The sequence below is a fragment of the Cervus canadensis genome, chromosome 15 (assembly GCF_019320065.1).
Source record: "Cervus canadensis isolate Bull #8, Minnesota chromosome 15, ASM1932006v1, whole genome shotgun sequence".
Taxonomy (NCBI): Eukaryota; Metazoa; Chordata; class Mammalia; order Artiodactyla; family Cervidae; genus Cervus; species Cervus canadensis.
Genome location: NC_057400.1, coordinates 12,715,725 through 12,729,424, shown reverse-complemented (window position 1 = coordinate 12,729,424; position 13,700 = coordinate 12,715,725). Strand labels below are relative to the sequence as shown.

General features: G+C 34.4%; 1 protein-coding gene across 1 annotated transcript in view; it reads left to right on the top strand.

Moving 5' to 3' along the window:
- Nucleotides 1–8,095, top strand: part of ACTR3 (actin related protein 3) — a 50,111-nt gene extending 42,016 nt beyond the window's left edge. Inside the window, exons 8-12 of the mRNA XM_043487511.1 lie at nucleotides 1,024–1,197; nucleotides 1,631–1,723; nucleotides 1,873–1,998; nucleotides 5,224–5,307; nucleotides 6,871–8,095. Coding sequence (XP_043343446.1) covers nucleotides 1,024–1,197; nucleotides 1,631–1,723; nucleotides 1,873–1,998; nucleotides 5,224–5,307; nucleotides 6,871–6,966 — 573 coding nt within the window. The 3' untranslated portion in view covers nucleotides 6,967–8,095. The remainder of the gene's footprint in view (nucleotides 1–1,023; nucleotides 1,198–1,630; nucleotides 1,724–1,872; nucleotides 1,999–5,223; nucleotides 5,308–6,870) is intronic.
- Nucleotides 8,096–13,700: the final 5,605 nt, after the last annotated feature.

Genomic DNA, 13,700 nt, shown 5'->3' with positions numbered 1-13,700 from the left:
ATTAGTTCACTTCAGAGTCCTCACATCTCAATTTTCACTGATTTCTTTATTTCTGATTCTAACAGTTAATCTGTTACAACAAAATTTTTGGTGTCATTGATTCATTGGGCTGTAGAATAGTTGCAGTGGTTGGTTCAAATGATATGGCAGATAGAAGAAAAATGTGAAGGCTGTGTAAGGTATTTTAATAATTTGTATGCTACACTAGGGCTTATGCAAAATACCAAAATATTTAGCATTGCTTTTTAAAATTTATCATTTGTCAACATATCTAAAAAATTTCATTTATGTTTTAAATACGTAAAAGCAAAACTTCCCAGGTAAAAATAGTTCCATTGATTTGACAGTCTTTGCATGATTATAGTGTTTTCCTTGCTTATCAGAGGTTAGGAATGAAAGTGAATTTACCACTTCCTACATAGTAAAGGAATTTGTTAATGGTGGCCAAAAGTCACCTCAGAAATTTTATTTACTGAAGCATAGTTGCTCTATAATATATATGTTACAGGTGTACAGCATAGTGAGGCATAGCTTTTAAAGATCATACTTCATTTAAAATACTGGCTATATTCCCTATGTTGTACAATATATCCTTGAAGTTTATTTTATACCTAATAATTTGTACCTCTTACTCTATTATAAATTTGTGTGGTTATGTCAGGTATTTATTTTGCAATTCTTTGTGTATTTTGTTTTCTCTTTTCTTAAATATAAAGTCCTTTGAGTATTGAAACAGTATAAAATTTTGTATGACATTAATGAGTGCTTTCATGAAGTAGCACTGAAATATTAGAAATTGACTCTTTGTTAAGTCTTATTCTATTTGTATGTGAAGCCCAGGAGATGAGCTGTTTATTTGTACTATACATATGATAACATCCTAACATAAAATTTTCTTCATCTTAATTTCTGAATTTTATTTTCTTAAGGTGTTTTTCATTTGATTTTAGTTTACTGAAAATAAATACCATTCTGTTTTGCTTTTCCTAAAACAATGGAGAAAAATTACTTTTCGTTTTCTAGGAGCGCTATAGTTATGTCTGCCCAGACTTAGTAAAAGAATTTAACAAGTATGATACAGATGGATCAAAGTGGATTAAACAGTATACTGGAATCAATGCTATCTCAAAGAAAGAGTTTTCCATTGATGTTGGATATGAGAGATTCTTGGGACCTGAAATTTTTTTTCATCCAGAGGTAAGTTTTTTTTTTAAAGATAGATTTGTTTTGAATTATTCTGCAGAAAATACCAGTCAATAGTATCAGAGTTAATCTCAGGAACTTTCTTTTGAATGCTAAAGTGCTATAGTGAGTAATCTTTACATCAGTGTATATTCTCATCCGCATTGTAAAGTGCTCCCATTTATATAGATTTTTGCCAGGTCATAGTATATGTTTGGCTTTACATTTTTGCTAATCTGATGGTTATGAGATGGTATATGTATGTAATCATTATTTTAATTTTATTTCTTTTGAAATCTCTGATTTCAGTGTCTTTGAGGCAGAGACCAGAATTTATTATTTCTAGAAGTCCTTTTATTTTTGAACTGAAAAGTTTCTTAATTTTTAATTGTGATATTTAAATCAGTAGTGGTCTAATCTCTATCATGTGTCCAACTTAACTTTTCAGTTTGCTAACCCAGACTTTACCCAGCCTATCTCAGAAGTTGTAGATGAAGTAATTCAGAATTGTCCTATTGATGTCAGACGTCCTCTCTACAAGGTCAGTGTTTATAGCAAAGTTGTTATTGTAAGTGACACTTTTAAAAAACGTGTTTATTTTCTCTCTGTTGGTGAATGTAGATTTAAAAACACGTCTAAACTTCTCTTTATGTAAAAGTTCTGTTTATTTATTTTTCTCCACTAATACAGAATATTGTCCTCTCCGGAGGTTCAACCATGTTCAGGGACTTTGGACGTCGCTTGCAAAGAGATTTGAAAAGAACTGTAGATGCCAGACTGAAATTAAGTGAGGAATTGAGTGGTGGTAGATTGAAGGTAGGTTTTCTCAATTATTGGTAGAAAGGTTGAGGGTGCCTTGATTATCATATTGGAAATGTAGAATGTCTGCCAGCTTTCTTTGGAAGGTAAGAGGAGCCTGAGGTATCTAATGAAAAGTGGTTAATTTTATAGATTAATATCCATGATATTCTTGGTCATTCCATCCCTCTAGGATATTACCTATATTTCTGGAAAATACGACAACCCAATGCAGTATTGTTGCCTGGAGAATTCCATGGACAGAGGAGCCTGGTGGGCTACTGTCATGGGGTTGCAGAGTCAGCCATGACTGAGTGATTAGCACTTTCACTTTCATAGCTATGAGAGAGATTTTTTTAATGTTTATCTCACAGATAATTTACATATAGTAGTTTGTTGCATATTCCAGGAATAATATTCTTTATGAGTCTACAAAATATTAAATACCTTTTATAGCAGGACAACAAAGCAGAGTTGAAAGAGAGAGACTGTTGTGTGATTTCACCTGTTTTCACACACTGACTGTCCTCTCCCATAGCAGCCTCATAGCGTGAAATCAGATTGTTGGTACAGCAAAATAACCTTTCAATTTCTGTCCTGTAATTTTGGGTTTGCTGTCAAAAAAAAAAATCAAAATTAACTTCAAATTCTCAGATGACTTCTTTATATATATATATATATATATATATATTTGTAAATATTTATATATTTATATATTTCCAGTAAATTTTGTTTCATTTTCATTATATGTGGGATATTGAAGCAAAACTTTGATTCAGAGGCTATATTACTAAGTAAAACGCATTTACGCAACTTGGAAAATTTCCAAGAATGAGGGCTTCATCCGAGACTACCAGTTACCCAGAATTACTTGAAAGTGGTAAATACAACACCCTGTGGTTTACTGCTGTTTGAAGAATTGCATGATAGCCGACTACTTTCAGCCCCTAAATTTTGATTATCTTTAAACTATCCCTTGGAGTGTACAGTAAAAAGTAGTTGTTTGGTTTGTAATGACTCATTGCAGCTAAATAAAAATGTTTAAAATATTTTAAGTTTCTTACACATTTCTAAGAACTGAGAGATTTTTTTTTTCTCTCAGTGTTGTCAGCACTATGCTAACATATCTAATAATACAGGAAAAATCCTACATACTGGAGTACTCCACCTCCTTCCCTTTTATTTTTACTCAGTAGTTATTTTTATGGATCTTTATAACATCTTTATATATCTGTATTTAAATCTGGCCTTTTTTCCTGTCAATCCGATTTTAAAGGACAGTCAAATAGTTTTTTTTTTAGTAACAAAAAGCCGTATCTTTTTGTGACATATAAATTAAAAAAATTTTTATTCCAAAATAATTTCATACTTTGACGCGGTTGGCAAATTCTAGTAGAATTCCTATATATTCTTCTCCTAGACTTCCAAATTTTAGCATTTTATATTTGCTTTATTTTTCTATTTTTATAAATATATGTATGTATACAAATAGACACATGTATCTTCCTGAACTATTTGAGAGTGACTTGCAAATACAGCCTATTACCCCTAAATTTTAGTGTGTATTTCCTAAAAACAGGCCATTACAATTATCAAAATCAAAACATATATATATATATATATATATATATTTTTTTTTTTTTTATGGTCTAGGATTCAGTCCAGGATCATATGTTTGAATTTGGTTTCATTTCCCTCTTATCTGGAAAAAGTACTCATTTTTTTTGTCTTTTATAAATTTAATATTTTTGAAGACTACAGGCAATTTATTTTGCAGACTGTTTGTCAGTTTGGATTTGTCTGATATTTTCTTAAGATTAGGTTCAGATAATGTATTTTTGACGGTAATAGTTCAGTAGTGATGTTGTATTCTTTTTACTGCATTGTATTGCCAGACGCATGATTTGTTTTTATATGTTAACTTTGATCACCTGGTTAAGTGTGTCAGGTGTCTCTATTATAAAGTTACTGTTTTTTCCTTTATATTTAATAAGAATCTTATAGGATGATACTTTCAGATTAGGTATAACTGCCTTGTTTTTCATCAAAGTCTCAGCCACTGATTTTAACATCTTATTTAGTTATTGCTGTGGTAGTTGCCAAATGGTATTTTGCAAATTCCATTATTTATTCTGTGTTTCATAGTCTCATTTTACTGTAAGAAAGAGTATGTCCTTCCCCCTTATTCATTCATTAATATCCCTGAACTCCTGATTTCTCAGTTATTCTGTAGGCTGTATCATTAATACTGTTATTAAGTTTGATGCTTAAACTTTCTCATATTTGACTAGTAAGAATCCTTCAGAGGTGGCTTTTATTCCTTTTGTTGTGGCCGCAGTATTCTGCAGGTACATCCTCACTTTCTGAAATAGCAAGATATTGCAGGTTCATCTTGTACTTGCTCTTCTCCAGTCTTGAAATCAGCCATTTTATTTCAAGGTATCCTTGTTCCTTTTAGTGGAGAATCCTATATACATAAAATAGACAAGCAGCAAGGATTTTACTATATAGCACAGGGAACTGTATTCAGTATCTTACAGTAACTAATGGAAAATAATCTGAAATCTATCTGTGTACCTATATAGATATGAATTACTTTGCTGTACACCCCAAAACTAACACAATATTATAAACCAACTGTACTTCAATTAAAAGAAACCAAGATTTGGACACTAGATATATATTCAATTGTCACTGAGGGGGTCAATGCATCTAGGCCTTGTTGGCAGTCAGATGTGGGTGTGTGTGTGTGTGTAAATGTAGTTCTCTGTAGAAACTAAAAACTACAGATTCATACAGATAATAGAAGTTCCAGAATACTGTAAGGTTCATTCTTATACCTTCCCATATTTGTAATGCTCTTCTGTGAAACCAGCCTTATGTTCGTTTGCTCAATCCTGGAATACATATATAGTAGTTTCAGAATTATTGATCCATGCCACTGTGAGAAATAGACCAACTAATGAAAGTTCAGTGTTTGCTTAGTTTTTAGCTTAAGCCTGAGGGTATAGTCCTAATACTGTGTTCATGGGTTACCTGGATTAGTTCTTTTCCCATACTTCAGGTGGTTATATTTTTAAAAATTATAAAATTAGCTTAATTTGTTTCTGTTACATTGTTTTGCTCTGTGTACACCCCCACCTCCACATCTTTTTTTATTTGAGTATGTACAACTAAGGTTAAATACTACAGGGATTGTTATATGAGTTTACCACTGAACTGATCTTACTGTATCTTTTATAGCCAAAACCTATTGATGTACAAGTCATTACACACCACATGCAACGATATGCAGTTTGGTTTGGAGGATCTATGCTGGCTTCCACAGTAAGTGAGATGAAGCTTACTTTAAAATTTGACTTTTTTGTTTTAAAGATAAAATAATTTATCAACTTAAACAATTTAGAGGAACAAGAGAAATTTCTTAAATTTTTATATAATATTGCACAGGGAGGTTTTAAAATTGAACACAAATACAGTATTTTTGAAAAGTGGAACTCATTTGGACTTACTGGTTTTTTTGTTTTGTTTTTTGTTCTTGCTGGACCTTTTGTGAGTGAGCACTTCTTTTAAACATTTATTTAATGTATTTTTTTGGCTGTGCTGAGTCTTCATTGCTGCACGTGGGCTTTCTCTAGTTTCAGCAGCTGGGGGCTGTTCTTCATTGCAGTGCGCAGGTTTCTCCTTGTGGTAGCTTCTTGTTGCAGGGCACAGGCTCTAGGGTGCCAGGACTTCAGTAGTTGCAGCTCATGGGCCCCAGAGCACAGGTGCATGGGCTTAGTTGCCCTGTGGCATGTGGAATCTTCCCGGATCAGGGATAAAACCCATGTCCCCTACTTGGGCAGGCATATTCTTCATCATTGGATCATCAGGGAAGTCCTAGAGTGAGGATTTAAAGCTTATCTGTGGGGAGAACCTTTAGCTCTGTGGTGATACAGGTATCAGAAGGCCATTGTTTTTCCTGTGCAAATATTTTAAAATATTAAGAGTTGCCACATAGGAAGTATGATGTTCTAAACTGAGTCAAGGGAATTAATATACCTCTCCCAAACCAAAACATCTTAAAGTCCCTTTAAAAGATACTTTAATTTTAACATCCTTAGCCTAGTAAATAGTGGTGCTCTACCCTGTAGTGCCTGGAGAAGGAAATGGCAACCCGCTTCAGTATTCTTGCTCGGCAAATCCATGGACGGAGGAGCCTGGCGGGCTGCAGTCCATGATGTCGCAAAGAGTTGTACATGACTGAGCGACTTCACTTTTTTAGCTTTATCCTGTAGTAGACAGTAGCAAATAAAATGTAAGAACTTTTATTTGAATTATTGAAAACTATACAACCTTGGATTTCAATAAAAGCATTTAAAAATAAGAGGTAAAAGTTCTTTTCTTCCTTAATTTGAATTGTCTTCAGTTGTGCTATCTCTATCACCTAGTTGAGTGTGTAACTTTCCCCTTGGAGAAATGAGGTAATAGACTATGGAATAGTCTGTCTATACCAGACCTTCAGTGAGGAAAGCAAGTTTTTGGAACATGACCTGGAATATGTCACCTGTAACTTACATGAATGCTGCTGCTTTTCTTGATTCAATGTACAGTGTGAGAAAGCCACAACAGAATAGTTTGGGCATTTGAGATTCCTCAAAATTGAAAAATTCCAGGAGAAACAGATGTTGAGGAGGGGGATTAGAGAGACTTTTGTCAAATATTCCTTTTCAGTTTTGGTTATAGACTTGGAGCTGATTTTGGGTCACAGTTGTTAGAATTTCAAAGCTTTGTTCAACTACCATGAATGGACTGATAAACGTTTTAGATTTAACATATCTATCTTAAAATTAAAGCATGTTGAAAAGTGGTACAGTTTTGACCTTTCCAAAAATCTGTTTTTATTTTCAGCCTGAGTTCTACCAAGTATGCCACACCAAAAAGGATTATGAAGAAATTGGACCTAGCATTTGTCGTCACAATCCAGTGTTTGGAGTCATGTCGTAAAATTGGCTTCATAGTTTTTGGGGTTAGGGAGGTGGGGAAGAAATAGTCTTTCTGATTACCTGTTTTGTCTGGATGGCTGGTTTTAAACCTGACTTGAAATAATAAGACCAAACATTAATTATACAGGAATATTTTAATAAGTATATCAACATGCGAATGTAGAGGAGAGCCAAAATGATTAAGTGTTTTTCTTTAGATTGAATATTTGAATCTTACGTGTATCAAAAAGAAGTGGGTTTTAGTTCTTTCTGTGCCCTGGTATTTTGTATATTATTGAATTATCCAAGATTTGATGGGATTTATCAGTATGTAGATAGCTCTATAATGCTTGAATTGTACACTTTGAAGTGTGTGCAATGCAAGAGCTTGTTTATATTTCATACTTTTTATACTTTGAGGAAAAAAAGTCAAAGAAAAACTAGTATTTGAGGGTGAAAAAAAGTGACCAAGTAAAGGATAAATACAAAAGTAGCCCGTGAGACTTGGCGCACACACACTCATGGGATCCCAGTTATTGTGAAGTGCTCCCATCCTCCTGTGCCCCCAGTGGTTTTCTCTGCAAGCGCTTTTGGAGCTAAGAAGCTAGTGTCCTGGATTAACTGACGCCTGCTACTGCTTTCTGATTGCTCGCATCCTGTTTTCTTGCTTTAAAGGAAAAGTAAAGACAAGACTGTTGGACCAGAATTGCAGTTCTCTAGTGTCATTTCTTATTAAAAAATGAATAATTTGATTACCCAAATTGGTATATTTAAAGCCTAACACCATTCTAATAAAGGCACAAATTTCTTTTTAATACTTGTTTCAAGCTCTTTAATCTTTATAAGTTAACTAATAAATCTATTTTCTTCAAACCTCTGCAATAGTTCTTTAAAATCTCAACAGTTGGTTAGTAAGCTGACTTTTTTATGTGCTCTAAACAAATAATTGTGAACTTTTAATATGTTGAGTGCTTTCATTTTGATAACTGGATCTCCATTTGATATTTTCATTTGTATAACTCATTTGCAGTCCAAAAATTTTTTTAGTGCCAGTCCCTGACATATCATGGAAAGTTAATTTTCATTACATTTTAAAATATCTGGATCATGAAGAACAAGTGATGAAAATAAATTAAAACTGAATTACCTTTTCTAATGTTTTTTTTTTTTAAGAAGCAGTGTCGTTCCACTTTGTGTTTATATATTTATGTGCTTTTTATTTCTGTTGAAATAATAGAATTCATTGAAATCTCTATATATATGGTAGAAAATTTCTTGTGAGCTTGAAATTTTGCCAGTTATTTATAGAAGACTAAAATGAGAGATGTTTTTATAGGCTTTTAGAACTTAAGCAGTAATACCAGTGAACACTTGAACTTCATTATCCATGAAAATAACACACAGGATTAATGTTAATATATACTTCTGTCCAAAAATTAAACAATTAAAGTGTTTTTGTCTTTGATATAGATTTGAGGAGTAAGCTTTAGTTTTTATTTAGAGTGAATATGGATGTTTAAAATTATATTAGTCATTTATGTGAATCTTAATTCTTTGAGTGTTGGAGTCAGGAACATACTGCATGTTGTAAAGTGGTCATCCTGTCAGGATCAAAGACCTTGTTTTATTTGAAAAAGTATTTCATGAACATTGTAAAAAAAACTGTTGAAGTAGTACCAAAGAGTACATAGTGAAAGATTTCTTTCCTACCCTAGCCTGTCTCATTTTTCTCATCATTACACTCTTAGAATGTCTTTTATGTGCTTGTAATTTTCTGTGCATATAGGAATGATATAGCTCCCTTGTTTTATACAAATAGGAGCTTACTATAAATATTGTTCTGCACTTTGCTTTTTCAAAGATCTTTTGATACAGAACTAAATTAATAAGCATGAAAGATTTTATCCCCCTGGCCCAAAACAGTATTATTATTAGTATTGTCATAACTGTCTTTTCCATCTGAGATGACTGAATAGTAAATAAATAAACTCGAGGGTCAGAAATTTTGTTTTAAGCTTAAACTTGCTTGGGGAAACAAGAAGTCTCTAGCCTTTCCTGTATGTTTCCTGCTGTATAATATGATAGAAACAGTGCTCTTAGGTCCTTTACATCTCTCCTGTCATTGTGTATCATTAATTTATTGCACCCTTGGTTGTATATGTGTAGAGGTTGGCCAAGGTGATTAAAATCTGTAACACCGATATGAGAGACTGCATAAGCATGTTACATTGGAAAAACACCAGATTGAAGCCTGAAGCCAATTGTTGAAATTTTTATTCTAGTATTGCAGATTGATAATACAACTCCTTCAACTTTTTTTGTTGTTGTTATTGTTAAAACATGAAAAAAATGTTTATATAATCAGGGACATATTGTTTGAACTTGCTGGACCTTAATTCAATTAATATAGAAGATAGTAGTGTTATCTGGGGGCTTCCCTGGTGGCTCACCTGGTGAAGAATTACCTGCAATGTGGGAGACCCTGGTTCAATTCCTGGGTTGGGAAGATCCCCTGGAGAAGGGATAGACTACCCACTCCAGTATTCTTGGGCTTCCCTGGTGGCTCAGGCGGTAAAGAATCCCCCCGCGATGCAGGAGATCTGGTTCCTGAGTTGCAAAGATCTCCTGGAAGAAGGCATGGCAACCCACTCCAGTATTCTTGCCTGGAGAATCCGCATGGACAGAGGAGCCTGGCAGGCTGTGGTCCATGGGGTCGCAAAGAGTTGGACACAACTGAGTGACTAAGCATAGCACAGCACAGTGTTACCTGGATTAACAATGCAGTTTTTATGAGTTGTGAGACTATAGCCTAGTCGTTTTGATTAATTTGTTTGTGGTAGTAAAGATGTTATTAAAGGTCTCCTTTTTGATAGGCAGGACTTTTAATCAATTGGAAATACTAATGGACAGAAATATAATAAATGATGGCTCTCTCTAACATGATGTTTACTCTTTGGTAAGTACAGCTTACCCTTAAAATCAGTAAATGGTGTATACTGCAAGTAATCATCCTGTTCTGATCGATCTTCCTTTTTGATAAGAGATAAGGCAGTTAATCTATTCAGGTCCCTTAATACACATTTTTTGGTTTGTTTTCAAAGCCGCTTTAACAAATGGAAATAAATTGTTCTTGCAGTTTCTAGAAATACCTTCAGAAATAAAATGAACTGTGTGGATAATAGGCTGTTATGTTCTCTATTCTTTACTTAATTTCTAGAGAAGTCCTAGAGAATATATCTATAAAAATAAAAACTTTCGGATAACCCTGTAGGTGGTACTAGAGTACTTGTAACAATGTTGAGGAAATTATTTGTAATGTAAAAGCTTATTTGTGTCATTGTAAAGAGTGCTGTTATAAGTACTGGACTTATGTGTCACTAGTGAAGTCCAGTGTATTTCTGGTTTTCTTACCATCCTACTTCTGACTCTTGTGACCCCTGTGCTCCCTGATACTTTGTAATTCATCATCAGTAAGCTTGAGGACCTTGGATAGCCCTTGGCAGTCTCTTCCTTAACTGTTAGCACCAAGAATCTCAGCCTCGGTTAACGGGGACTAAATGTATTAGCTAACATACAAACCAAAATATGTGCCGACTCTAGGAGTGAAGCATTCTCTCATTCATATTGGAATCCTGTGTTTTAGAATATGTTTCTGTGTAATAGCGCTTAGTCTATATAGTTGGCCGGGGACAGAGTTGTTATTGAGAGTTTATAAGAAACTTTCATAGCAAATTCAGAAAATAAAAACTTTATAATTAGTTCCATATCACATCTAGGCTAACCTTAAGCAACAATGTTTAGATCTGCTTGTGAGTATGAAAAGTTTTTAGATGTTAATGGAAAAGGACTTCTGCTACTCACTGTTAATAACACCTCAATACTACATAAATGTTCATCTCTCTTCCACATGTTTCCCCAGCATTCCAGAGTTTTCTTTATTGTCTGCTTGGTCTTGATAGAACCTTAACAAAAACAAGTTAAAATCTGGTTGTCTTTGGTATTCTCTATGCCATAACCCAGTTTAACTGATACATTTTTAACTTGGAGCTGAAAGGCAATAACACCTATTTGAATTTAGAATTGCATTAACATTGTTCCAGTGTCACAGGCACAGTAAAAACAAAAAAAAACAAAAAAACAAAAATAGAAATGAATGATTTAGAGAAAGGGGCAACTGGGGGAAAAAACCTGAAAGAAGAAAATAAGGAAATTAAAAATTAGGAAGAAGAAAAGTGTTGTTCTTTAGTTTTGATTTAGCAAATTATTATTCTTGTACTGTTTTCCAGCGTTTCTTCACTTTTGGTGATTTTTATATATTACATTTTAAGCTAAGATGCTGAGTCAAAATAGTTTTAATTTTATTCAAACACTATAACTCATTTATACTCTCTATATAGTGCATCAAATCTGGGGCCTGTAATCTCACAGGCATTTCTTGACTACATACTGTGATTCAGGCACTGCATGAAGGTGAATGGAACATCTACCCTGAGGTCAGAGGCTAATGTATTAGTAAAGATGCTCTCAGAGGAGTGAGGAATATTTTTCCCAGAGTTTTGCGAAATATCATGTTAACTTAGAATTTCTTTTTGTAAAGATGGTGGTGGTGGTAGTAGGTTTTAGGGAAAAAACAGGTGAAGTGGAAAATACACAATATAAGTGTGTTAAGTCACTTCAGTCCTGTCCGACTTTTTGTGATCCTCTGGATTGTAACCCACCAGGCTTCTCTGTCCATGGGACTCTCCAGGCAAAAATACTAGAGTGGGTTGTCATTTTCTTTCTCCAGGGGATCTTCCTGGCCCAGGGATCAAACCTGTGCCTTAGTCTCTTGCATTGGCAGGCAGGTTCTTTACCAACAACCCCAGCCGGGAAGCCCAGTATAAGTGTGGCTGTGGTTTAAAATTAGCTTTCCTGATGGCTCAGAAGGTAAAGAATCTACCTTCAATGCAGGAGACCCAATTTGATCCCTGGAATGGGAAGATCCCCTGGAGAAGGGAATGACTGGCTACCCACTGCAGTATCCTTGCCTGCAGAATTCGTGGACAGAGGAGCCTGGTGGGCTACAGTCCATGGGGTCACAAAGAGTAGGACACGACTGAGTGACTAACACTTTCAGCACTTTATGGTCTAAAATTAGTATTTTATGTGTGCCTGAGATTCTTAAAATACTGATAAATGTTACCCAACAATAGTTGACAAAAGTAAAATCTCACAGTAGGGTTTGTCTTATCCATATGCTCTTTCTAGGGCCTTACAGTATTGCCTGGCACATTGTGGTGGTTAGGTGGCTGCATCTGGTAGATGAATGAAGAAAAGCCATTTTTCACTTTGAAATTAAAACTTGAGTTACTTGAGTATATAGCTTTTTTCCTTAAAAAATATCTGTATCAGAAAACTTAAGACTGAATTATTAATGTTTTTTAATGCCAGTAGTTTTTGCCTTAAAAATAAAGCAGTGACATTTTACATAAAACAGTGGGGAATTATTTAAGTGATCAAATTTTCTGAAGTAGATCTTTAGTAATTCCTTAACTAGGTCTTTGATCATTTTGAAATCTCTGATGTAAATGACCATGTCTCTGAAAATCATCGCATTGTACAAGGCTAATTGAAATGCCCTGAAATGTTTTGTAGCATTCAAAATCGACAGTAAAAAATACCACTGATTTCTAGCTCTGGTTTTTATTGATCAGTTATGATTGTTCAAATTTCATTTTAAACCAATTTATTTAGAGGTGATGACTTCAAAATTGCCTCCATTTTCAATTAATAAGTCAGTGGTATGGTAGGCTGTTAATGTCTTGGAGGTTTATTAGAAAGTTAATACTGGAATTAAAACCACACAATCTTTCTCTTATTGGCCATACATGGTATCATTCCCAAACAAATTCTTAAGAATCCTTTGTTCAGAAGGCTGGGCAGTTAAAAACATCTGAGACTTGTTTTTGGTGCCATGATGCTTAGCTGGGATGTCACATACATTCATGAGATGATGGAAGGACTTCACAGGGCACTTTGTATTGAAATACTACTGGTCTTTCCTGAGATCCTGAAAGAAGAATAAGATTTTGGTAGTTGGAGAGTAGATGGGGAAGATGTTTTAGTTATAGAAGAAACAGCCTGTGAAACGATTAGTAGTTGGGCAAAGAGTGAGCGTGTGATTGTAGACAAGTTTGAAGAGTGGGGCATAAGATGAGAAGGTGTTTCCTTCAAACACTGACTGACTTAAAAGTTGATGCAGTTAAGGTTGATATCACACCCAAATTGACATCAGCATCACTGGGGAATTTTCAGAGTTTGGTCTACTTAAACTTGTATTTTACAGATGAGGAAACACACTGACTGTGTGAGACCACTTCAGTAGTGGCAGGATAGGACTTGTTGGTAATATTTGTTTATATTGAATAGCGTATGGTTTTTTTTCCCAAAATTTATTTGGCAACCTTGCTTAGCCTCTTAGACTCATTCTCTTGGGAGAGCTCATACCAGCATTCTTGTGCTAGAGGCTGTTTACAAGAGGAAGGTGTTAAATGACTTAATGTCTACCAAGTCATGCATGATGCCCATAGTTACCAGGCCAAAGGGCTTAATGAATAGCAAGAGCCTAAAACTCAGGATGTCTATCTGAGACTGGATTAAATGTTAAGAGGCAGTGGTCTTTAAAAAGAAAGTAAAGGGCACTTCATATACAGAACGACCTTTGGAATCTTAAACTGTCCCAATATAGGTGAGGTGGCATATTTGAGCTCTTAAACA